The 26,314-nt window shown below is 56.6% G+C and overlaps 1 protein-coding gene across 1 annotated transcript in view; it reads right to left on the reverse strand.

Moving 5' to 3' along the window:
* Window positions 1–26,314, reverse strand: part of SUSD4 (sushi domain containing 4) — a 57,470-nt gene that overhangs the window by 13,285 nt on the left and 17,871 nt on the right. The window contains exon 4 of the mRNA XM_049635311.1: window positions 24,084–24,272. Coding sequence (XP_049491268.1) covers window positions 24,084–24,272 — 189 coding nt within the window. The remainder of the gene's footprint in view (window positions 1–24,083; window positions 24,273–26,314) is intronic.

Below are 26,314 nucleotides of genomic sequence, written 5' to 3' on the forward strand. Positions count from 1 at the left end.
GGACGCTCTCCCTGACTCCCGTGCCCTGGGGGACGCTCTCCCTGACTTCAGGGCCTTGTGGGGGTGGGAGCCACAGAACACGAAGGTGTGCTACAGCCCTGACTATCCCTGCCACCCCGCGCAGCCAGGACCCCACACGCGCATGTCAAGGCCGCATCTACTCGATGCCACATGGAAACCACCCACTGCAGAGACTTCGATCCCGTGGCTGCCGCTGCCGCTGGTGAGACACACGAGCCACGAAGTGGGGACGTTTATCTGCACATCTCGTGGTGTTTCTACTGACTGAGCCTGGCCCACCATCGGCTTTGCTGGGAGGGGACCGCCCACCTCGTGTCCTGCTAGCAGCCAGGGTGGGGTGGTCTTTCACTTGCAAGAGACGACGACGGCGGAGACCATAATCGTGGTCCCGGCAAGCGGCTTTCCAATAACAACGTGGGAGCCCTCGGGGCTCGGGGGGCGCCCACCCCCGGCCCCTCTCGGAGCCTGGACAGAGTCCGCGGCCCCCTCCCCTGCAGCCCTCCCGGAGGGGCAGACAGATCTACACAGACAGATGGCACCCCTCACCGGAGGCCCCACACAGGCGAAACTCCGCTCGTGGTTGTGACTCTGACACCGGCAGCTGCCGCGTCCACACGACACAAAACGAGCCCGGGAAAGCCCGCGGGCGGCGGGAACAGACCCCTGGACGCGGGTTTCCTCAACGTCTCTTACAACTCAGAAAATACTAGGTCCAGTCGGGGCTTCTGTGGGCCTTGGGGTCCCGAGGGTGTGCTGGGACTCAGCCAGGACCGGCCCGTAAGCCCTGTCCCCTTGTCACTGCTCCGTGTCCTGTCACTGCTCTGTCCCGTGTCACCACTCCGTGTCCTGTGTCACCGCTCTGTGCCCTGTGTCACCGCTCTGTCTCCTTGTCACCGCTCTGTGCCCTGCATCACTGATCTGTGCCCTGCCGTATGACACAGGGTCACGGCTCCTTCCTGCTTAGCAGTAAGATCTCTACCAACCAAATGTCTGCAAGGCGCACTATTCACGAGAGCTCGTCTCCTGTGGGCTGAGGAAGGGGAGTGGGAGACGGGCGCAAAGACACAGGAGCCCCACCTGCTCTCTGCTTCCCCTCTGTCCCCCTCCCCTCCCACGGCCCCTGGCTCCTCTCCCACGGCCCGCGGCACTGCTCGTGATGAGTGTCCACAGTCGGAGTGAAGGAACCTTGCAAACCTTCACAAGGAGCTGGAGGGCCCGTCCCCCTCCCAGGGGAAACCCTCAAGCGTTTCTGGTCCCATGGAGGAGGAAGTTCAGGCGTGATCGTAGTTTTATCGAAGCTTCTCCACCACGTCGACACTGACACCTGCGTGCATTTTAGGGGCCTCAGCGAAGGCGGCCCGGGCCAGCCGGTGCCACTCTGGGAAACACAGAAACGCAGAGGCCACGTTCCCAATCCGCTTAAAGCAACGCCCTCTGCCCCTTCCCACCATGCACCTCCTGCACTTCCCGCGTGTGCAGCTCCCAGGGCAACAGGCGCCAGATGCAAATGCGGGGTTCGGTGTGGACATGGCGTGTGGCCCGGGGCCGACATCCGCCACAGAGACGCAGCCGCGCCCGCGCTGGGTGGGAGAGGCCGGGACTGAGCTCCAGCAGCACAGCCGCTCCAAGCTGAGCTGTGACAACGGCCCCCTCCCGAGCGAGGCGGAGGACGAAAACACACACAGACCCTACTTTTCTGGGTGGAAAACCCCCAAAAGGTTGCCAAGGGGCTGGTGCAGGGGGGCCCCTCCGTATGGGACACGGGGTGGCTGCTGTCCAGTGTCGGATAGACGGGGGCCTCGAGGGGCCCGGACACACACCCTTCGGTCCCGTCAGAGAAGAAGCCAGGAGAAATCAGGCCCCTTGCTGGGTCTCACACAGCCGCTCCGCGGGCTCTCACCTGCCCGAGAGACCTCCCCAGCTTCTGCCCGGGGCCCACCAGCAGCATCGCCCAGGGCCTGGAAAAACCCCAAGTCCCCCGTGCTTCCAACGCCCCTAGAATCACCCCTTGGGTCTCCCCTTTCCTCACCTGCAGTCCTGGCCCAGGACCGGCCCCCTCCAGGCAGCTGGCAGGTGCCTGGGGGCCTGGAGGCAGGTGGTCTGTCTGGGCTGAGCTCGGGGAAGCCTCCCTCACTGCAGGGTGGCCACGAGCCGCGGGCTAAAGGGCCCGAATCGGGTACGGGTGCTGCTCTGTTGGGTCTTCCAGGGCGCGGGGCGCTCTCAACCACAGTGTGGGGGGAGGAAAGCATTTGCCAGGGCCCGGGGTCCCCCAAATTCCTCACGGTCCACCCCGGGCCCTGGCGAGAAGCATCCTCCCACTGACCCCGCCTCGTGGGGGGTGAGCCCACAGCGGACTCTCTCCGTTCCTCCTCCAGGGAGGAGCCCCCTGGATGCGGAGGTTGTCCTGCTCCGTGGGGTCTGCGATGCTCACATGCCTGATGACCTTGGCTCGGCAATCCTGGCTGGCTTCTTGTGGGAGGCAGACCACACCAGCCTCTCCATAGATGGGGCTTCCCTACAACACAGCTGACCAGCCTCCCTCGGTCGTGACGGGGCCATGGAGCCTCACCCCGCACACCCGAGTCTGGGCTCCTAACTCTCCGGCCTCTGAGCATCTCGTGGGGACCTCCGGCTGCTCCTGTGCAGGCTGCTCACTACGTGGGGGGGGGGGGGGGGGGGGGGGGGGGGCGGCCGGACGGGCCCCAGGGTCGGGCAGCAAATGCTGCTTGTGTTTGAGGTGCTAGAAGTGGACGCACAGGCTGTCTCCTGCCGGCGTGTGGGACACTGTCATTTGCCAACCGGCAGGCACATCTCAGACGGCCTCTCCCCTGTCCTTCCGTGCGCCTAGGCCCCTTGCCCACCGTCTGGGCTCATGGAGGCCCAGCTCGTCCTACTGCCCGAAGCAAAATGAAGCTGGAAAGAAAGCCTGATGCATATCTAAGTGGCAAAAGTGATTTCTCACCTGTCTTCCTGTTTTGCGTGCTCAGCACACGGCGCCCGCTCTGGCACAGAGACGTGGGACTGATTACCCCGGACAGGCCACATCTCAGGCCTTCTGGAAGGGCCTTCCCACCTCTCGTCTCATGTACTGACCGTGTTCTTTCACCCTCTTTTTAGAGAGAGAAAGAGCGAGCAGAGCAGGGACAGAGAGAGGGGGGGGGGGGGAGAGAGGCTCACACAGTCAGCAAGGAGCCGGACGCGGGGCTCAATCCCATGAACCGTGAGATCATGAGCTGAGCTGAAATCAAGAGTCGGACGCTCAACTGACCGAGCTCCCCAGGCGCCCCATCTTTCACCCATTTCTTAATTCATTTAACAGACGTGTTTTGAATCGGCACTGGAACCTGGCACTACGCTGGTCCCCGTCCTCCCGGGCTGACTAAAGACGAGGACAAGTAAGTAGACGATGACTATTCACGTGGCTGGTAAGCTCTGTCCGCAGTCCACAGAAGGAAGCATCAGTGCCACCCTCGCACGCACACACACACTCACACACACTCACACATGAGGTGGGTGAAGTGCCAGGCACTCCGCCTCCTGAGGGGCGGAAGGCGCTGGAAACTCCGGGCACAGATGTTGTTTTTTTTTATAAACAGTAAGATGTGTGCTGGCCCTTGTGGGGGATTCAGGAATGGGGGCTGGGGGGAGGCTTAAAACATGCAGGCCAGGCCAGCTGGCTTCCCCCCACGGGACAGGCCAGAGAACAGCCGCTGTGCACCCCACGATGGAGACACAGAAGACCCCCAGAGAGCAGGTGAGGCCATGGACCGTGGGCTAGGACCACGGAAGAGGCCGGCTCCAGCGGGACGGCGTTAATCGGGTCAGTGCCGGTGGGGAGCCAGGGACAAGAAAGGAACAGGACAGGCTGTGTGTGGCCCGACCCCATCAGGAGGGCAGGTCCACGTGGTCCCAGCCCCTGGTGTGGGTGACGCAGGGACCCTGTGATGGCGACACTTACGGGTCACCTTGACTGGGCTGCGGGCGCCCAGACCGCTGGTTAACCGTCACTTCTGGCCTGTCCGCGAGGGTGTCTCCTGTCGAGCATTTGAGTCACAGACGGGGCAGATGGCACTTCCCCCTGTGGTGGGCACCATCCAATCTGCCGAGGACCCGACACAGCAGAAACGCAGAGGAGGGGCGAGACTCTCGCTTTGCACAAGCTGGGACTCTCCTCTCCTACCTCCTGGGACCCCAGCACTGGTGCTCGGCCCTCCTGACTCGGGCTGAGTCACACTGCTGGCTCTCCCGGACCTCCAGCTCAGAGACGGCACGCTGCACATCCCGGGGCCTTCCAGCCTCCATGAGCACGCACGCGCACACACACACGGTACCTGTATGTACACTGTGATTATGTACACACAGAGTATATGCCCTGTGATTATGTGTATATAGTATACACACACTGTGATTACATGTGTATACAGCACATATAAACTGTGATGAAATATGTATATAGAGAATATTATATGCACTGTGTGTGTATATGTATATATATAGTATACATTTACACAGTGACTACATATATACACGGTGTACGTATACACACATATATATATAAATATATATACACATACACATATAAGTACATATACACACACACTGTATATATTACATATACATATAGCATGGCATACGTACTGTGATTACATGTTTACATAGCATATATATATATACATATATACACACACACTGTAATGAAATATGTACATACATTATGTATATATTCACTGTGATTGTGTATATGTGTATATATATATATATATATATACATATGTGCGTGTGTGTGTATATACATATATAGTATGTATATATCACACCACTGGCGTAGATATATGCAGTGACTATGTATATACAGAGTGTGTATATATATACTGATTATGTTTACACACACACACACACACACACACACACACACACACACGGTGTAACATATACATTGTGATTATGTATATATACATAGTATATACATATATACTGTGGTTATTATACACACACAGCGTGACGTATATACATTGTAATTATATATACGGTATGTGCACACGCACTGTGATCATGTTCATATATGATATGCTGTGAGTCTGTACACATACACACCATGACATATACACTGTGATTTTAAACATACAGAATTACCTGGGCGTGTGATTGTGTGTAGGACACATATAAACATGATCACGTGGACATACACACAGAAGAGCATATACACATGCACACTACTGGCTCTGGTTCTCTCTGGAACCCTGACTGCACGGCTCCCTCACCTGGGCCCTCAACCCCGCCCCATCTACAGATTCAACTCACTACTGGAAACGGAGACTCGGGTGTTGTCTCCTGGCAGAGGGCAGAAACGAGGTGCTCCCTCTTGCTCCCCCAAATCACGGGCAGGCCCTGCAGCACCTCCAACAGGGCACACAGGCAGTCAGAGGGCGGGGACGAGTGCCTATCAGCTACAGAACAGACAGCTTCAAGGCGGGAGTCCCACACCACCACCACCACCGCTGTCCCTGGCACAGTCTCGGTGCCACGAAGGAGCCCAGAGGAGAGGTGCTGACAGTGCGGGGATGGGGGGCCTGGGTGAGGGCAGTGGCAGGCGAGCAGTTCGGGGACGGTCCCCACGGGGGCGGTGTGGCACTTAACCGAGCCCAGAGCCGCCTGGCTCACAGCGGGTCCACGCTGATGCTGGTGCACCGGCCGTGTGGGGCGAGTCCCCCGCCAAACAGAGAAATCAAGCGTAGCCAGTTGGAAACTTTTGTAGCAATCCGACCTTCAATTTGACCTTGCTGCAACATCCATGAGTGTTCTCCATTTCTATCTATTAAAACGCAATTTTAGTACTGTTGTGTCTAATAATCTAAGGTGGGACTTCTATGTCTTTGTCTTTTTGGTTTTTTTCTAGAATCCAGTTTTACCATTATACAATTATTGGTCTGTAACGTATTAGAAGACAAACACCAAACAAACCACCATATCTTCCGGTGCAGGGCGGTGGGGCAGGGGGGCACAATCCGGGTACGCTGGACGCCGTGGGGGGCACAGCCCGGGTGTGCTGGACGCCGTCGGGGGGAAGGCACGGATGCTGCTACGTGAGACTATCTTTGGGGGGCGGGTGGCCTGGCCCAGTACAGGGGCAGTGACAGCAAGGAACAGATTATGGGACAGACTTGAGTCTGTTTCTCCAACAGGGCTGGTGAGGGTGGCGTTTGGGGGCTGAGAGTGTCTCCCAGATTCCGGATGCTGGCATCTGAGCAGACGGTGGGGCTCCTCCCAGGAAGGGTTCTTGTTGGTTTGCTGGTTCGGGTCGGGGCGGCACCGCTGAGCCTGGGGGCATCTCCACGTTGGATGCAGTAGCCGTGGAGGGCGTCCGGCGCTTGCCTGGGACTCCAGAGTCATGAGCACAGAGAGAAAATTCGGAACCACAGGGTGGGGGGAACTCACCTGTGGAGGGAAGGTAGACAGAAAAGAGGAGGGGCCCAGTCCAGACACTCGGATCAGTCAGGGCACAAGAGCGGCCGGGCAGATGGCTTTCAGGAGGAGGGGTGGTTCCTAGCAGGCGAGAAAGGCAGGAGCAGAGAAGGGACACTTGATTTGGCCACAGAAAACCTCAGTGACTTGGGCAGAAGGGAGGCCGGTTAGGAGTGAGCTGAGGAGGGGAGGGGCTGGGAGCACACGATGGTCGGAGAGGACTGCCGGAGCCGCGGAGATGCCTCGACCGGGGCTCTGACGCCGTCCCCTATGTGGCAGGGAGCCCAGCAAGGGAGGAGGTGGGGGCAGGGCGGGAACGCAGCAGAGCTGAGTCCAGGCCGGTGGCCGAGGCTGAGTCCCTGCAGCCGAGTGAGGGGGAGGCCACGTCGGGGACGGTGGCTGCGATGAGAATCTAACTGGCCTCTGTCCTCAGCCACTGACACGTTTTTCCACGTGCAACAGAGGAAAAGGAGTCCACGAACAGCCTGCGCCTCAAGAACGCTCCAAACTCTCTGTGGGGCGCCGTGTCGGGAATCCCCAGGGCTGTGACCGGTCGGGTTCCGGTGCCTGTCCTTTGGGAGGGAAGAGCTGGCCCCCGTCTGTGCACCCGGACCACCCGCTGACTCTGTCCCAGGCTCAGAGCCGCCCTGCACCCGGGTCCCTCGTCCCCCTGAGTTCCAGTCAGCAGACCGTGAGCTGAAGTGACGGACGCCGCGTCCAGGCTGACGCCCAGAACGCTCCGGGTCTCAGGCCGACCACGACAGAGACGACCCCCGGGGGTCCCAGGAGCCGCACCCCGAGGACGGCAGAACCCCCACGGCCCCCGAGTGACAGGTGCAGAAGAACGCCGGCTGGCCCACGCACACAAACACCGCTGCGTGGAGACGAGCTGCTATCCTCTTGAGCCACAATACGTTTCTGGGCACCTGTCACAGCAGCGCCCACCCGCCCCGGTGCCAGTGCCGCGTCTCGACAGTGTCTCGGGGACGTACATCAGCGGCTCCCCAACCCTGGCCGCCTGGCTGTTCCGGGTGGGTCCTGGGCACGGCGAGGTCTTCGGGGCCCCAGGTGAGTCTAACGGGGGGTCCAGTTGAGGGCACGGCCTCAGCGGCTGCGACAGCATGCGGGGCAAAGATCTCCCTGCCGCGTCGCCAGCTCACAACGTCCGGGGAGCCGGTGTGAGAAGCCGGTGGTACCTTCCACCAGGCCCTTGCTTTCGACCCGCAGTTCCCGACCGTCAGCTTTGGGCTCAGCCGCGAGTCTCAGAAATGCACGTGTCAGCGCCAGCCCAGACCTCCTGAGGCGAGCCTTCGTTCTCGCAGAACTCCCGCGTGAGTCAGACAGTCCGGGAAGCGCCACCCCGGGCCGAGTGTGGTGATGCAAGGGAAGCCTGGCTCCTGGGCTGCAGGGGGCAGAGAGGACGGCCGGCGGCTCTGCGGATCGACGAGGGCCCCTCGTCTCCAGACGACCCGGCGTGTTGTCTGAGCGGCTCCCAGAGGAGCCGGGGGCACGGGCCTCGCTCTGCACAAGTACACAGTCCCCAAGCCTCTGCCGTCAGCGGGCCTGCTGGCTGCTAATAATTAAAATGGCCAGTGCACCAGGTGTCCCCAGTCAGGTCCGCGCCTGGGTAATGATTCCAGGAAGCGGGACAAAGCCCCTCTAGGCCAAAGTCACAGCTGTTTCCAAGGTGATGCCCAAAACTTTGCTTTTAGCTCAGGGAAAATCAATCAACGTTACCCGGCACATTAGATTTTCCACTTTTGCTCGCGGTAACAACACGGAAGGCCGATAAATGTGTCCAGTTCAGGAAGCAAAGGACGATGAGGCCGGAGGGAGCCTGGTGTCTCTGTGCTCAGAGATGTGTGGACAGATCAGCGTTAGGATCAATCCTGCCTGGCTCCCCAAGGGGGGCCCTGGTCTGCTCCGCACCTCGGAGCCGCCCGGTCGGGGCGTCCCTCAAGGGACACGGGATGCATCGGACGACAGCGTGCAGATTCGGGGCACAGAAACACGGCTCCACAGCAGGAGTCAGGCGGGCCGGGCCTGCAGACACGGAGAAGCCACGGGGTGGCACGAGAGCACAGCCGCGCTCCCACAGCCCCCGCGGCAGGCACGGCCGGCAGGTGTCTCGGGCTCTGACGAGGCTGCTCGTCCCTCTTCGCAGCGACTGGGCGCTGACGGCCAAGTAGGGCACGGCCTCCGTCACCGCGGGGCAAGAGCAAAGCAGGAGACGAGGGTGCGTCAGCGTCCTCGTGTCGGGGAGCCTCTTCCGAAGGAGAATTCACCGCCCTCCGGTCGGGGTTCCTGCTGGAATCGGCGCATCTTAGTGTTTTGAGAGGGGAAGAAATCAGAGGCGCGAGACAAAAAAAGAGACGGCGTGTCACAGTGTTTGCGCAGGAAGCCCAGGGGTCTGGGAGCTCGGGAGCGGGCTCTCTCCACGTCTCTCTCCCGCCACCGGGTCCCGCCTGCGTCCGAGGCTCCGCGGCATCACCGCACGTCTTAATTCTGCTTCCACACTCTGGACACAGCGCTGCAGGGACAGAGCCCGTGTACCGAATTTCTGACTTCAAGGTTCTCTCCCATCAGTTTCGCCTTGGGTTTCTGGTGCTCCCCCACTCTCGTCTGTGAGCAAATGCTGGCGGCTGAGAAGTAGGTGCTGAATAGTCCGTTTGTGACAGCGGGAAGTAACGGTCGTGCTCCGTGCCAAGCTGTGCGCATGCCTGTGTGCGAGCGCGTGTGCACATGTGTGAGCGCGTGTGCGTGCACGTGCTTGTGTGAGCACATGTGCAAGTGCGTGCGTGTGCCAAGTGTGTGGGCACGTGTGAGAGCGTGTGTGAGTGTGCTTGTGTGAGCGTGTGTGTCCATGTGCTTGTGTGAGCGCATGTGCGAGGGTGTGCATGTGTGTGAGCACGTGCACGTGTGCACACACTGGGCATGGCTCTACGTCACACACAGAAAATAAACAGCCACGTTTTCCGCCAACAAGACCGCTTCTAAGGTTTGCACAGCGTTTCCTGGTGTTCTGGAAAAACAAACTGCTGTTCCGTGAACCAATCTGAGAACGGGCTTAGAAGCTGCGGGTGTGAGGAAAGAAGAAAGGGGAGGCTGGGAGGCGGGCAGATGAGCAGAGCGCAAGACGGGGGCTGAGAGGGCATGACTGCCGGGGGTCCCCGGGTGACCCCACAGCAGCTCTACGAAGTGCAAAGCACTCTCTCCTGGGTTCGAATCCCGCTCAGCAGATGCACGGCATTTACGTGGCCTGGCTCTGAGCCTAGGTTCCCGTGGCTTGTGAAACAGAAGCCGTAACCCTGTGCCGGCTTCTCCAAATGAGGGATGAGGCCTCCAACCCTGATGAGCAGTCACGGTCATGCTCAGCTACGCTGCGGGCAGGGAGGCGATTACAGCCACAGCCCACGGGGCACCACTGTGGGGGCCACCCACGCGCTGCACACCCGACCCTAACAACCACTTTGCAAAGCAGGGCTCCCCGTGCAAGTAAGGGAATCCAGCTCAGAGGGGCGAAGTCACTCGCCCAAGGTCACCCAGCGAATAAACTGCCCGGCCGGGGTCTCACCTTAAGTGAGGCCACCCTGAAGCCACACTCCCTCCCGAGTTCTCAGTGGGATCTTGACTGAGTGGGGAAGCGGGGTGCAGACCACTCCAGGGCAGACGTACAAGCAGTGACCTATCTGCTGGGCTGTGTGCGGGCAGGTCGGAGGTTGAAAGAGGCAGAGGGACAGGAGGCGGGGAGCCCCCTGGGCTCAGGGGGCATGGTGGGTGCCGTGCGCTGGCCAGAGGGGACACTAGCCTGGGACAGGGCTATGGACAGAGTCTAGAGGAGGCTGGCCAGCCGGGGCCGGGACGCCTTAAGGAGAGTGAGCCCTTCCAAATCAGAAGCAGGCGGAGGGAAGGCCGAGGGCGTCTGCCTCTTCCTCAGCCAAGGGGAGAGCTTGGGGTGTGGGCCGGACTGTGACACTGAAGTCCTAATGCCGGCTACCCGTGAACGTGACCTCACTCGGAAACTGAGTGTGCGGCAGGTGAAATCAAGTTGAGACGAGGTCCTGCGGCTGGGGAGTCGGCCCTTAATCCACGGGGCTGGTGTCCCTGCAGGAGAGGCACAGAGGGGACACAGCCACGTGTGACAATGAGCAAGGGACGCGGCGGCCTCCCTGGAAGCCAGACCAGGCAAGGAAGGACCGCAGAAGGAAAATGGCCCTGTGGACCCTTGGGTCCTGGGCTTCCAGCCCCCGGAACGGCGAGAAAATCTGATCCTGCTGTTGTAATTCACCCTGTGTATGGTACATTGTAGACAGCGGCTCCGGGCCAGGACACAAGCCTGGAGGCGAGGCTGAGCCCCTGGGTCCCCGGCGAAGCAGCCCACCGGACCCAGAGGGTTTCCTGGGTCAGCCGGACCCCGAGATTCCTCACAGGGACAGTCAACCAGCCACGAGCGTCCCTGTGGGCAGGCTGAGACAGGCCACAGCGGGCAGGGGGACAGTGACACAGACCTGAGCCCTGGGAGCCCTGGCGGACATCACCGTCATGCCTCTCCGGGCGGTGCCCACACAGCCAGGCTGGGGACGGTACAGGGTCGCCCGCGGTTAACCAAAGGGCCGGGGTCCCGAAATGTCAGGTGGAGGTGGAGTGAGATCCCACTCATGCCCCTCGCCCCGGCGGCCTACAGAACTCCACAGAATTCCCGGCTGCTGGGCTATCTACCATGCACCTTGCTTCCCAGTTCCACTCCCGGTATGAAAACACAGACGGACAAATGCTCACTTGTGACCGCCTGCACGGGGGACTAGTTTAAGATCCACGTTCCGATTTAACCGCCTTCTCAGCTACAATTGGGGCGATGGTCCTACCTTCCCGACACCTGCACCTGTCACATCCCTTCCCGCGAGCGGAAGAGACGTTGGGAACCGCACTCGGTTCCGGCCATCAGAACGAGCTGGCCGGCACAGGCCGAGTCCTGCGGTGTTTTCAGGGGCCACAGAAGGGGAGCTGTCACTCTGATGGAAATCCAGGCACAATTCATCTCTTTGTAAAAACAAAACCAAGAACAACAAAAATGCTTCCTCCTGCACCGAGAGAGGAAATGGTTAGGAACACAGGAATCATGGTTTCAGGTTCTCCAAAATGAAGAATTCAAGACACCATAACAGGCATGGAAACGTGTGCAAGGCTTACCTGCCTGTCACGCAAATGTCTAGTTCCTGGGAAAGAGGCAATTCTGGAGACCACCTGTGAAGACAGGCGGGGGTGGGGGCCGGAGCTGGGGAAGAGCGACCCCAAGCCACCCCGCTGAACGCTCCCGGTGACGTCCCGCCTGGAAGAGGCCGGGACTGACCCGAGGGACCTGTCCCTGTCTGTGGTGCACCTGACTGACTGCAAGAGGCTATATGACCATGGAGTACAAGTCGCCTGACTTCCCAGAGAGGAAGGAAAGACAGAAATTCTGCCCGGAGTAGCGACGGAGAGGATACTGTGGAGTTTAGGGACAAACAGCGGGATTTTCCCACTTGTCCCGGCCACCTATTTTCCGAGCACGACAAAGTTGCTCCCGAGGCACGAGCTCGTGGCTCAAACCACGGGCCACCACTGTGCTACCACTCAGTTCCACATCCCTTCAGTAACCAACACCTGAACACAAGATGAAAACCTCGGCTGGCTCATCCCTGAGCTTTTCAAAACCAAGAGGAGGCTGGAGGGCAGGGCAAGACGCCGTTGGTGAGAGCCACGGACGGCGAAAGAGAGAGACTGGTCCCCACTCACATCCTAACAACACACCAGGCCTGGGTCGCGAGATCTCCGGTGTCCTGGAAGGGGTGGGGGTCAGGCCAACTCAGAAGAGTGAGCCCCGGGGGACGCATGTATGTGGGTTTCCCGCTGTGGACACGTGGCCTTGCTGCAGAGAGCTGGCCTCCGGTCACAGCCTCACACGGGCTTCATCAGACCCACAGCGCCGGCCCACCCAGGACTCACCCTCGTCCCGAGCCCTGCATCTGACCACTTCCCATGCAGACGTGAGTGACAGCGCGCGGCCCCAGGGCCCCAGGCCCACCACACCTGGTGCCGCCGCCCTGGGGCCAGGATGCCTGCGGGTAGGGCCGAGGGGCGCAGGGCTGGAGTCTAGGGGACCCCCTCTCTGGAGGGGAGTCTGCAGGGGCGGGGGGGTGGCCCTCGTTCCCTGACTTGGTGGGAGAAACCAGTCCAGAGCTGGCCAGCTCCCATCCTCCGCCAGTCCCTCTGCCGTTGGTGGAAATCCCTCCATTTGAAAGGGGTGGGGAACCAAGGAAGCCCGGGGGGCTGATGGCCACGTGTGTCCACGGAGGGAACAGGCAGCAAGGCGCCCAGACAGGGCTGTGAGGGCTCTAGCCGCCAACAGGGACTTGGACAGGACGAGGAAGCTCGCAGCCACCAGCCCATGAAGTAGCAGCAGGGGGCCTGAGGGCCCCTTTCTGCTCAAGAGACAGGAGCAAGGCCTTTTGGTTTCTGGGGACAGAAAGATCGGTGTTTCTGGATTCCATACAGGAAAAAAGAGGATTAGAAGGATGAAGTTTCTCGATGCCAGAGCACAGCCAGCTCTTGAGCACGCGAGATGGGGGTGGGGAGGGCTACGGTGGCAAAATTGCCGTGAGAGGCGGAGACACGTGAGCACAGCGATGGCGGGAGATGCCGGTGTTCCTGCGATCCTGCCGTGGCGACGCGGAGCCCTGCGTGGGGACGGTGTGCGGTGACCTTCCCTCGCGCGTGAACAACACATTAGGAAGTCTGCCCCGTCTAACACGAACCCCGCCGGGTCACGTATAGGCGGCGCCACCAGAGCTCACAGCCAGGCGCGCACCAGGGGGGGCAGAGCGCGTTCTCGGCCCCAAGCCGCCTCTGCGCAGTTTCCCAGGGGCTCCCGGCCAACGTCACTAACACGCGAGAGGGCGGGGCCCAGGCCAGGACACATGCTTGTCCTCACAGAGCACTGACGACTGTCTCGCTTCCGAGAATAAGATCTAATCTTAGCTGGGCTCCTCACTAGGGCTCGAAATTAGCCGTTTCGCGCAGACCAGAAGGCTGGGGGTCTGAGGAGGCGGGAGTTTGCATGTGACCCGCAGGTCATTTCTCTCCCCGGTCTCAAGGTCCTCAGAGGCAGAGCTACAGGAATGGCTTTCATGCTTCACACTGACACACTCACCCTCCGGTGGAAACACAGGATGTAAACACGTAAAACAGAGTGTTGGTGGGAGTTCAGGAACAGCTAGCTCCAGCCTCCCTGCTCCTCGGGGAGCCCGCCTCTGGGCCTCCGGGCCTCCAGGCCTCCGGGCAGGGGTTCAGGGCCCTCTGACCAGGTAGTCCTGGCCCCGGTACATTAGGGAGGGAGGGTGCGGGCGGATAAACAGAGAGCCTCCCTCCCGTCTTCCCTGAATAGGAGCCCCAGGGCTACACCGAGTTAGGAAGAGGGCATTCGTTGCTCTTCGTGTTCTGCTGATTCAATCTCATACTGAACCCTGAGCGGCAGGGTCGGACGCGCGTCTGCAGGGGGCTTGGGAGCCCAGGCCCGGCCGAGGTGGGGGGTCCGGTGGGTGCGGGTGGCCAGCTGGTCACTGCTCTTCCCACCGCAGGCAGGTGCATGTCCGGCCCGGGAAGGAGGGAATAGGAAGAAACGCCCACGTCGCCCCCCTGCATTTGCAGCGCGGCTCGAGCCCATCACAGAGCGTGTCCTCCCTCCTCGACAACGTCGTCCGATCACGGAGCATGTCCTCCCTCCTCGATAAGAGAACGTCGTACCTAGTACGTCGTACGTGACACGTGACAGAAAACCCGGTGCCCCGAGCACCAGGGGGCGGAGAAGCCGGCATGAGCCACAGAAGGGGCACCGCCAGGGGAGCTCCGGCCGCCCCGCAGGGCCTACTCCTTCCACAAAGGGCGAGCGGCAGGGCTCAGAGCCGTACCGAGGCTACAGGAGGTGCCTGGTGCAGGACCACCCTGTGCAGCCACGGCTCCCTCCGCGGGGATGGGGCCCTGGGTCCTGCGGGCGGTTGCGGGGGCCTCTCCTCGTGCCCCCTCCCCTCTGCAGCCTCTCTGGGAGCAGAGCGTTCTGGGCAGGAGCAGAGTCGGGGATGTGGCTCTGGGAGGAGTGGGGGGCCCGCATCGAAAAGACGGACCCGCGGAGCCAGACTTAGAACACAGACCCTGGCTTCCAGCAGGTGTGCTGGGCCCCGGGAGCCAGGAAGAGCTGCGGGCTCACCCCCCACCCCGGGAGCAGGCAACCTTGGGAGAGCCTCAGTTTCCTCATCTGCCGGATGGCAGCACATGTATCGTGACACTCGTGGCACTCGTCAGGGTGAGGCACCTCGGGGGGGGGGGGGGGGGGCGCGTGGGGCGGTGTCCAGGCCCGTGGAATGAATCAAAGGGAGGTTCCGCCGGTGGCTGTTCACCGTGTCGTCCCCACGCTGCTCGTAGGAAGGCCAAGTCTGAGTTCTCCCTGTTGGAGAGCGTGGGTGAGGAGGGGGCACAGAGAGGCAGGGAGGGGGTGGGCGCGGGTGCAGACCCAGGGGCTGGCACGCCCTCCCAGGCGCGGACACACCCAGGCAACCGGTCGCTACTGCTTCATTTCTGCCAAGGAGGCGCAGGGGTGCGTGGGGAGGGGCAGAAAGGGAGGCGGGTGCCTAAGGAATTCCAGACGGATGGTCCAAACTCAGCTCCAGGAAATCCCGCTGGGGGCTCGGTCCCGCCAAGTTACTTAGAATCCAGTGCAGGAGAGTTTCCGGTTAACCCAGGGATCTGATTCTTCAGTGTCTTTCCGGGGACCCAGGGCAGGAAGGCCGTGGAGACGCCCCTCCCCCTGGCTGGCTGGTCTGGTGACACGGAGGGTCCCGCCTGGTTTGGGGCGGACCCAGCGACACGTGACCTCACAGCCAAGAGAGCGCACGGCACCCTTCTTCACAACGACTCCTGGGGTGCTCCAGTGCTCCTTCTTTAAGACGGACGGCGCTGGCACGGGGTAGGCGCCCTTGGGTGCATCCTGGACCCCGAGGGGCTCCGGCGGGTCGCATGGAGGAGCCCACACTCCCTGCTGCGTGTCTGCTGTTCCCGGCACTGGGTCGCCTCGGCGGTGCCACTGCGGGAGGCCCAGGTTCCTGCAGGGAAATCGCACTGGGGGCTCTGGGACCCCCCAGGTCCTGACTCCGCTCCACCGCAGCCAGACCTTCACATCCACACTGGCTCTCGGTTTTGATCCTAAACTGGAACCTTTCCAGTTATTTCACATTTGGCCAAACAGGGTTTTTCAGGTTCTTATTTTTTGCTCTTTCTCTTGCAGAAGGACGTGGACCTGAGCGGACCCCTGGGCGCTGGCAGGTTCTCAGGAAATCGAGTGCTGCGTTCCTGTAATTTGAGGCTGAAACCGTGGGTTAAGCCTGCATCCCTGAGCCTGTGCGCTCTCAAGTGAGCAGAAGGGAAAAAATTACTTTGGGCAATTTGAGTGGTGAGACTGGTCGGATTTAGAAACAAACTTTCCCACGTTCAGCTGCTAATGGGGTCGGCTTTGCTTGTTCCGCGGGGGAAATGCCAGCCTGGCACCTGTTGAAAAGTTCTGCACTGGCGAAGCCACGGCCAGAGTCACCGCAAATGGCACCTTTGTGCCCGCGGATCCTGGGGTGATTTAGTCCCTGTTTGGGAAAAACAAACACAGGCACGACCCCCGGGGCCAGGCTCCCCACCTTTCTGGATGCCCCTGCTCCCCGCCTTCTTCTTCCTCACCGAGGTCCCAGTGACACACAGTATTACATTACCTGTGCAACACACTGATTTGACATTTGTAAACACAGCGAAATGGCCACCGCAGCAAGTCTGGTGACCCGTGTCACCACACACTGTTAATACAACATCGCTGGGTATATTCCCCACGCTGTTTATAACTGGGAGTTTGTATTTCCTGACCCCTCCCCCCATTGCACCCACCCCACCCCTACCAACCACCAAATATGTTCTCTCAATCTAGGAGTCTGGGTTTTGTTTTGTTTTTCAGATTCCACCACACGAAAGTGAAACCATGCAGTATTTGTCTGACATTTTAACATAAAACTCGTCCCTGCCATTGCAAATGGCAAGGTCTGATTGCTGATTTTATGGCTAAGTAATATTCCATTGTGTATAAAAACCACATCTTTCTTACCCATTCATCTACTGATGGACAATTAGGTTGTTTCTGTTTCTTGGCTACTGTAAATAATGTTCCAGTAAACACTGGGGTGCATGTATCCCTCTGAATTAGTGTTCTTGTGTTCCTTGGGTAAATACCCAGAAGTGGAATTGCTGGGTCATAGGGTAGATCTATTTCTAATTTTTTTGAGGAAACTCCGTACTGTTCTCCATGGTGGCTGCACCAGTTTGCATTCCCACCAACAGTGCCACGAGGGTTCCCCTCTCTCCGCATCCTCGCCGACACCTGTTGTTTCTTGTGTTGTTGATTCTGGCCATCCTGACAGGTGTGAGGCGACATCTCATCATGGTTTTGATTTGTATTTCCCTGATGAGAAGTGACGTTGAGCATCTTCTCATGGGTCTGTTTGCCATCTGGATGTCTTCTTTGGGAAAATATCTGTTCAGATCTTTTACCCATTTTTAACTCAATGGTTTGGGGGTGTTTGTTGTTATTGAGTTGCATGAGTTCTTTATATATTTTGGATATTAACCTCTCATCGGTCATATGATTAGCAAACATCTTCTCCCATTCAGTAGGCTACCTCTTCATTTTCTCGGTGATTTCCTTCATGGCAGCATTTTATTTTGATGTAATCCCGCCTGCTTAGTTTTGCTTTGGCTTCCTTTATCTTTGGAGTCAGGGCCAAGAAAACCTCACTGAGGCAGATGTCAAGGAGCTTACCACCTATGTTTTCTTCTAGGATTTTTATGGTTTCAGACCTCACACTCAGGTCTTTAATCCATGTTGAGTTTATTTTTGTATATGATGTAAGAAAGTGGTCCAGTTTCATTCTTTTCAATGTAGCTGTCAGGTTCTCCCAGCGCCATTTGTTGAAGAGATTTTCTTTTCCCCATTGTGTATTCTTGCCTTCTTTGTCGTAAGGTAATTGACCATAGAATTGTGGGTTTATTTCTGGGATCTCTATTCTGTTCTATCCATCTACATGTCTATTTTTGTGCCAGGACCACACTGCTCTAACTGCTATAGCTTTGTAATACAGTTTGAAATCAGGGAGTGTGATACCTTTGGCTTTACTCTTCTTTTTCAAGACTGTTTTGGCTCTCTAGGGTCCTTTGTGGTTCCACACAAATTTTAGGATGATTTGTTCTATTTCTGTGAAGAAACACCATTGGAATTTTGACAGCTTTGAATCCGTAGATTGCCTTGGCTAGCACGGACACTGTAACAAATCTGTTCTTCTAACCCATGAGTGTGGAATGTCTTTCCATTTGTTCGTGTCACCTTCAGTTTCTTTCATCAAAGTCTTACAGTTTTCAGTGTACCAGTCTTTCACCTCCTTGGTTAGATTTTTCACCTCCTTGGTTAGTATTTTACTCTTCTTTCATTTCTTAATTTTACAGAAAGGCAGACCGCCACATGCAGTGCCTCACTTGAATGTGTTGAGTCTTGGAAGCTTGACTGCCCTACACTCTCCCACAAATGGACTTTGAGAGCTTGTTTGGAGGTCCTAGGAGGTGAACACAGCCACTTGTATGCCTTTGACTGTCCTCCTCTATTAGGGAAGGTCGTCCGCTTCTACTAAGTGTGCAGCTTCGGGAGGGACGTGTGTGGAGAGCTGAGGGAGGAAGGGGACACCTGCCCAGCCAGCCAAATCAACCTTGGTGATCAATGGGTGACAAATGTCATAGCCAGATCACCCTCTCATCCTATTTGATTCTTTCTGATGTGATTGTAAATGACACTGTTTTCTTGATTTCTCTGACGGTTTGCTATTCGTGTATAGAAAACCAGCAGATATTTGTATATTAATGTTGTGTCCAGCAACTTCTACTAAGTTCATTTATTCTAACAGTTTTTTGGTGAAGTCTTCCGAGTTTTCTATATATAGTATCATGTCATCTACACATAGTAGCAGTTTTACTTTTTCTTTATGTGCCTTTATTTTTTTTCCTTGCCTAATTGCTCTGACTAGCACTTCCAGTACTATGTTGAATAAAAGAGGGAGAAGGGGCATCCTTGTCTTGTCCCTGACGTTAGAGGAAAAGTTTTCAGCTTTTCATTGTTGAGTGTATTAGCTTTGAGTTTGTCATATTATGACTTTCATTACCTTGAGGTACATTCCTTGTACACACACTTTGTGGAGAGTTTTTATCATAAAAAGATGTTGAATATTGACAAATGCTTTTCCTGCATCTATTGAAATGACCGCGTGATTTTTACCTTCTGTTTTGTTAATGTGGCGTATCACGATGACTGACTTACAAATGTTGACCACTCTTGCATCCCTGGAATAAATCCCACTTGATCATTGTATGTGATCTTCTAAATATATCGTTGAATTCATTTTGCTAATACCTTGTTGATGATTTTTACATGACTGTTCATCGGGGATACTGGCTTATAATTTTCTTGTGTTGTCATTATCTGGTTTTAGTATCAGGGTAATGCTGGCCTTGTAAAATGACTTTGGAAGCATTTTCTCCTCTTCAGTGTTTTGGAAGAGTTTGAGAAGGATTGCCATTAAATCTTTGGATGTTTGGTAGAATTCACCACTGAAACTAACTGGTACTGGACTTTGGTTTCTTGGGAGGTTTTTGATCACTGACTCAATCTTCTTACTAGTAATCAGTCTATTCAGATTTTCTTCACGATTCAATCTGGGAAGATCATAAGTTTCTAGGAATTTATCCATTTTTTTCTATGTTGTCCACTTTTGTTGGTATAGAATTGTTCTAGTAGCCCCTTTTATCCTCTGTATTTGTGTGCTGTTGGTTGTAACTTCTCCTCTTTCATTTCTGATTTTATTTGAGGCCTTTCTCCTTTTTACTGGTGAATCTGGCTAAAAGTTTGTCAATTTTGTTTATTTTTTCGAAAAACTAGCTCTTAGTTTCATTGATCTTTCTATTATCATTTGAGTCTCTATTTCACTTATTTCCTTCCTGATCTTTATTATATCCTTCTTTCTGCTAACTTTGGGCTTTGCTGGTTCTTCTTCCAGTTCCTTTAGGTGTAAATTGTTTATTTGAGATTTCTCTGGTGTCTTGAGATAGGCTTGTATGGTTATGAACTTTTCCCTTAGAACCACTGTTGCTGTATCCTGTAGATTTCATTATGTCACATTTCTTTTTTTCATTTGTGTCTACGTATTTTTTTTTTTTACTTCTCCTTTGATTTCTTCTATGACCCAGCACTTGTTCAGTAACATGTTATTTAATCTCCACGTATTTGTTTTCCCAGTTTTTTTTCTTGTAATTGATTTCTAGTTTTATACCATTGTGGTCAGAAAAGATACTTGATAGGATGTCAGTCTTCTTGCGTTTATTACGACTTGCTTTGTGGCTTAACACATGATGTGTCCCGGACACAGAGTTCCACGTGTACTTGAGAAGAATGTGTATTCTGCTGGTTTGGGGTGGAGTACGGTGTATACGTCTGTTAAGCCCATCTGGTATAACGTGTCATTTGAGGTTGATGTTTCCTGATTGATTTTCTGTGTGATGATCTGTCCATTGATGTAAGCGGGTGTTAAAGTCCCCTGGTATCATTGTATTGCTATAAATTTCTTCTTGTAGGTCTGCTTATATTTGCTTTAACTATTCAGGGGCTCCTACGTTGGATACATATGTATTTATAAATGCTGTACCTTCTTGGTGGATTGACACCTGTATCATCATATAGTGTCGTTCATTGTCCTTTATTATAACCTTCGTTTTAAAGCCTCGCGTCTATTTTTCAACGATGGAGCGACATTGTGGTTCAAGACTATGATTTCAGGTGCTTTGTCCCCTGCCCCCAGCACAGCTACAGGGAACGCGTGCTCCAGGACCTTCCGCTCTCAGTGCGGCAAGTGTCCTGACCTTGGACACATGACCTGGGCCTTCAGCGAAGCTGCTGGAGCTTCTCCTTCCGAAATGTGAGCCCCTCATGAGGCCAGGCATCCATCCTGGGGTCACGGACACCTTGGGGCAGCCATCGGAGCTGGAGAAGCCTGACCTCACCAGGTGCCCTCCAGCCGAGTGAGGCCAAGAGGCACCATGTGGCAGAAGAGCCAGGACCCAGGGGTGGAGGGTCTGGACAGGTCAGGTTGTCCTTCAAGGTGTCATACCTGGTCTGTGACAGGAGACACTACCCTGGTGGGCTCTCCACCGTGACGGGGAGACGGCGGGCCCTGGGGACAACAGCGAGCGGCCTCCATCTGGCCTCACGTGCCCTGCAGCTAGGATTCCCACAGGACGAACAACAACATAGGAGTCCCTTCCTATGTGTTTTTTCAAAATTTTTTCACTCTTTACAAAATGGCTATAAAAACATCCCATTGTTTCCCTGTTGGACGTAAAGCAATCAATTTAATTGGATAAAGTGCCCTGGTGATTAGGAACAGGAGCTCTGAGGTGACAGAGACCCATGTCTGAGTCCCAGCTCGCCCACTTACTGGTGGTATGAACTGGTGAGTTTCTGGAACTTTACAAGCCTGGGTCTGCCCATCAGTGAAGTGGGTTAAAACAGCACCTGTCTCACTAGGAAGACTGAGTTACTGTGTCCAACACTGTGTTACTGTGTCCAACACAGTAAGCTCTCAAAATTAATGCAAATTGCTGTGGTTCAGGGTTTCTGTCATCTGGGATTCGTCTTATCTGCAAACACCGGAGCAGCAAGAACAGTCACAATGTACGAGCAGAAAAGCTCGGTACTCTGTTCGCACAGCCATGTCCAGACCGGCCTACGTATCTAAATTCTGAGCACAGTGATAACGGTGGCCACTTGGAGGACCACTCACCGACTCCGAACCCGTTACCACGTGGAGCCTCGCGGTCTCGGGAGGAACATAACCATCTGCCCCATTTGGCAGGTGCGGAAATGGGGACGGACAAGCCAAGTGACCCACCCTGGGGCAAAGCGATGAAGGGGGAGACCCAGGACGGGAGCCCGCGCGGCGGGTCTGATGGCGGTGCCCTCCCTTGCTCAGTGTGCCACCTGCCTCCTGGCCCTCTGTGTGACCCCTTCTCCTGGCCCTTAGCAGGTTTGGAAAATCTGGGGCTGGGGGAGCTGCAGGACAGGCACACGGACAGCCAATGGGCTGGCGGTCACGGTGAGCCCGGAAAGCGCCACGGCACAGCCGTCCAGACCCGGGCACTCGGGGGCCAGATTGCCCCATATTTAGAAGCCCCTGAGAGCTTCCTGCTTCCCCAGCACCGTGCACAGATCTCCACTGGGCCATCACGAAAAATCAGCTTGTGAGCTCGGAAAGATGGACACTGAGGGGGAAACAGTGGCACGTGCAAGGGGCAGAGCCCTTCAGGACAGTTCACCGACCACGCACGCCCAGTGACTATGTTGTACAAATAGGGTCCTGCCCCCCACCAACATGGCACACGATCCCGGCGGAGCTGAAGAAACACCGACGCCGGGGCCCCGCTGGATAACCTGTCGTAAAGTCGCCCTTGTTACTTTGACCCATCGTTTAATTCAGCCCCGTTTCTATCAAGTCTTGAGACAAAAAGCCTTCAGGCTGCACCGTGGCTCTGGGTCCAGGATTGTGGCTTTGGGGTCTCCAGGTGGTTAGCAGTGCCAGGTCCCGCACCTGGGTCTGGCAGGTGTTTTACGGCACCGTGCGGGGGAATAAAGGTGATCTAAACGCACACAACAAAACCCTAGGAAGGACTCGGCATTTGCGACGCAGGCGGCCCCCTGGGCCACGGCCCTCGCTGGCGGGGGCCGCGGCCCACCTCCCTGTTCAGACCTCCAAGTTTGCCGTACCTGTTCACACCGTGTTCTCCAGGCTCCACAAAAACAAGCGTTCAAAGTTTCAAAACGGAGCTGATCAGAACGCGACCGACTTGAAGAGGTGTGAAAACCGGCATTCTGAACTGACGGGATCCCGCCAACGACTCCCTCCACCGAGTCTCTGTTTCTGGTTGTCTGCGCAGGGAGACGCTTCCGGACCTCAGAGTCCCCTCTCCTGGACCCAGGCTCACCTCAGCCTGCGGTCCAGACGGGGGGGGGAGGGACACAGGACGCCCCACCCTGAGGTTAGGGTCGCCGGTTTAACAAGTGAGAACACCGCACACTCGGTTATATCAACTTCAAATTTAACAAAGTAATTTTCCACCATGAGTTAAGTCCCATGCAACGTTCAGGGCACGTTCACAGTAAGAAATAGTTTGCTGTTGGGGCGCCTGGGGGGCTCAGTCAGTTGAGCGTCCGACTTCAGCTCAGTCAGGATCTCACGGTTCATGGGTTCGAGCCCCAGGTTGGGCTCTGTGCTGACAGCTCAGAGCCTGGAGGCTGCTTTGGATTCTTGTCTCCCTCTCTCTCTGCTACTCCTCTGGTCTGCTCTGTCTCTCTCTCTCTTTCTCAAAAATAAATACACATTAAAAACATTTTTTTAAGAAATCATTTGCTGTTTATCCAAAACTCAGATTTAACTGTGCACCCACATCTCTTCTGACATGTCCCCTGGAGGCTGACCCCGGGGGATTTGGGATGGGTGGGCAGTGGGGGTTGGGCTCTGAGGACACCGCTGCCGCTGGTGGTCCGGCAGCCCCTCTTCCCCCCTCCCTGCCGACGCTCCATCCGCCCCCCTACTCCAAGTCCAAATCCCCGAGGGAGGCGCTTTCCGGAACCCCCAGCCTCTTCCCGCACCGCACGTACACCCTGGAGAGAACACCATGTTGTCGTGTCTTGCTTCCCACGAGAGGCCACACGAGCTGTGGACAGGCTCCTAGTGGAGCTCTCGTTTTCTTCTCCCCACCGGGCTCAGACGCCCAGAAGAAAACTGGTGTTTGTTTGATCATAATTTCAAGACCCGCATTAAAGCCAGGGCCGAGCCAGCATGCCCACCTTTCCTGGCGGAAGTCTGTACGGCTCTACCCCCCAGACACGGGCCTGATCCTGTCACTGGGCGCCCCGTCCCCTCACTGATCAGTGCCTCTTCGTGAACCACGCTCTAGAATCATCACAGACGTTTAGGGAGACCACGGAGGAAGGAGCTCTTGGTTTCAGGCTTCCAAGTGTGTGTGCTCCCAGCAAAGCATTTACAGCTAAGCCGTAAACTGCTCGGAAATAGGAAGAAACATTGACACAACGATAAAATGAGGGGTGAGATTAACGATGCCGTAATACAATCTGTTTTCATTTAGTGCAGAGAAAATTAATTTTTGAAGACATTTCATTTAATTCTGCAATATTTTGCAGTTTAACCTTTGATGCTTGAAACTTTTCTCTTTTATTCCCTTTAAGCCTAGGACGGGCAGGGGAGGGGAGCCGGTTTTACGACGGTTCTAAGTCCTGCCTCTCGGCCGATGGCCAGGCTCGCTGCCTCAGCTCGGGCCCCGTGTGCTCAGGAAACAGAATACTGTGACCGTAACGCTCAGCTCTCCTAGCGACACGTCCGCTTCAATAACCCAAGATCCAGCCGCGAAACAGGGAGGCACGTTACCTTCCAGAGCGAGGCACTGGGGCGGGCTGGACGACCAGATGAGGTTGTGCAAGCATTCGAGATACTCCGACCCCTCCAGCTTAAAGCCAGGAAAGCAGTGATAGGAGATGACGGTCCCCACGGGGAAGGAGGTCTGGAACTCGGAGATATTCACGTAGCCGTTAGAGGAGGAGAGAGGTCTCAGGCAGCCTGCGAGGGGACAGAAGGGGACAGTCTGGCTCGATCGCCTCTCTGCACCTTCAGATCCGCCCCCGCCCCGGTGGATTCACTCGCTGGAAGCGTGACCTGGCCTCTGGGGACTGAGCGCCTTGGCCACACCCCTTCATCTGCTCCACTATCCCATTCGGGACTCGGATGTTAGGTTTTACAGCCGCACACGGCGGGTGGGGGGGGGGGGTGGTAGCTGCGGGGCCCTGGCCGGTGGTCGTAGCCCTGACTGCACCTGAGAATCACCCGAGGAACTTTTGATAAACACCAATGCCCGGTCCCGTGCCCCGGGTCCACAGGCAGCCTGGACACTCTCCAAATAAGTTGAATGTGCCGCCGGGCTGAGAACCACCGTGGAGGGACCAACACCCTGACTGTTTCAACGGTCGGGGGGTGGGGTTGGGGGTGGTCTGGGGCGTTCGAGAAGGCTATCACGCAAACCCCCTGCTGCTGTGCGGATTACAGAGTGGATGCCCGCCTGACCCGGTGTGATTCCGCCCAAAGACCCAGCTGTGTTTTATGTGCAGTGGGTAAGGGACCCCGTGGCTCTCAGCCTTGAGAGTGACCTGGACAGAGGGCGTCGCAGAGCAGACTGCTGGGTCCTCCCCTGAGCCCTCTGGTTCGGGTCTGTGTGGAGCCCAAGGACGGACACTAAGGCTCCGGGTGCTGGTGCAGCTGTGGGGCCCTCTCGGAGGCCCAGTTCTGTGTGCTTTCCGAGTGCAAGTGGGGCTGGGTCCAGCACTGACACAGGAGCCCGTGCAGCCCAGGGGACACTTCCAGTGGGATCTGTGCAGCCCAGTGGGGCATTCCCAGCACACAGACCCACCCGGTGTGGCATCCACTGCAACCATGGGGTCTCTTACTGCCTTCAGTGGTTCCACTGGCGGGAATAATGGCCCTGCCGAGCCGTGCTCTTCCTGGGGAGAACTAACTGTGTGTGAAATAAATAACGTATAATGGAAATCCCTCCTTTCCCTTCCAATCACCGAGTACAAATTACATCACACCCCCCCGCAGCAGGTGACCGGGCCTTCCTTTTAGGCGGCTGTGTTACGTATCAGAAGCATCAGAGGGCTTTGTCTTCGGAAAACTGTTTGGTCAGCAAACTGGCAGGTGACGTCCGTGTACGAGGGTGAGACCAGGGTGCGGCCAGAGAGGCCCCCCAGCATGCAGAACTTCGGGAGACGCGGACTCTGGGCGGACCCCACACGGCCGTGTGCTGGAGCCACAGAGATCTGCGGACCCGAGAGACCACCCCCCGCACCAGCCAACACTCGGAGTGGACCGTATCTGAGACGCAGCCACATCGCCTCTCCACGGCCCTCGATGATTTAACGACGGAGCTGAACGTGGACGGTGTTCGTAACGAAAGTGAAATATCGGGGGCGGGGGGGGCTGGGGGTCAGGAACGAACGGAATCAGTAACTGAGAAAACAGAACACGGGTATTGGCACGAACACGTGATGCATCAGAACCGAGCAAGTTCAGAGGCGCTGACACAGGGGACCCTCGCCTCCTGCCGGGGAAGAGTGCAGTTCTGAGCCGCCCACACAGGTAAGCTGGCTTCCCCCAAGGAGCAACCAGGTGGCCCACGGCCCACAGCGGGCATCATGCACTGCTCTCCAATACCCGAAGTTCCCCCGGAAAAGGGGCCTTGGGACAGGGCTCCCCGACCGCCCAAAAGCAGACAGAAGGGGTTATGACTCAAGCAGTAAATCAAAGAAAAAAAGAGACACTGTGTGCCTAGGGACAGGCCGTCCCGTCCTAAACACAGCAGTAGAAACCAGACTTTGAGTCAGTAATGTGATTCCTACCTGCACCTCTAGATAATAGAGTGGCTCCTCCTTGGGCTTCAGGCCCCCGGTTCTACAGTGAAAGCCTCAGGGTTATGTCATTCTAAGGGCCAATTATATTCCCCCCAGGGCTCTGAGGAGTCAGGCTGCCTCAGGCAGGGCACAGACAGGGCCCCAGTGGAGGGGAGGGGAGGGGAGGGCAGGGGTCCCATTGGGGGGGGCACAGGCGGG

Source organism: Panthera uncia, chromosome F1 (assembly GCF_023721935.1).
Source record: "Panthera uncia isolate 11264 chromosome F1, Puncia_PCG_1.0, whole genome shotgun sequence".
NCBI lineage: Eukaryota > Metazoa > Chordata > Mammalia > Carnivora > Felidae > Panthera > Panthera uncia.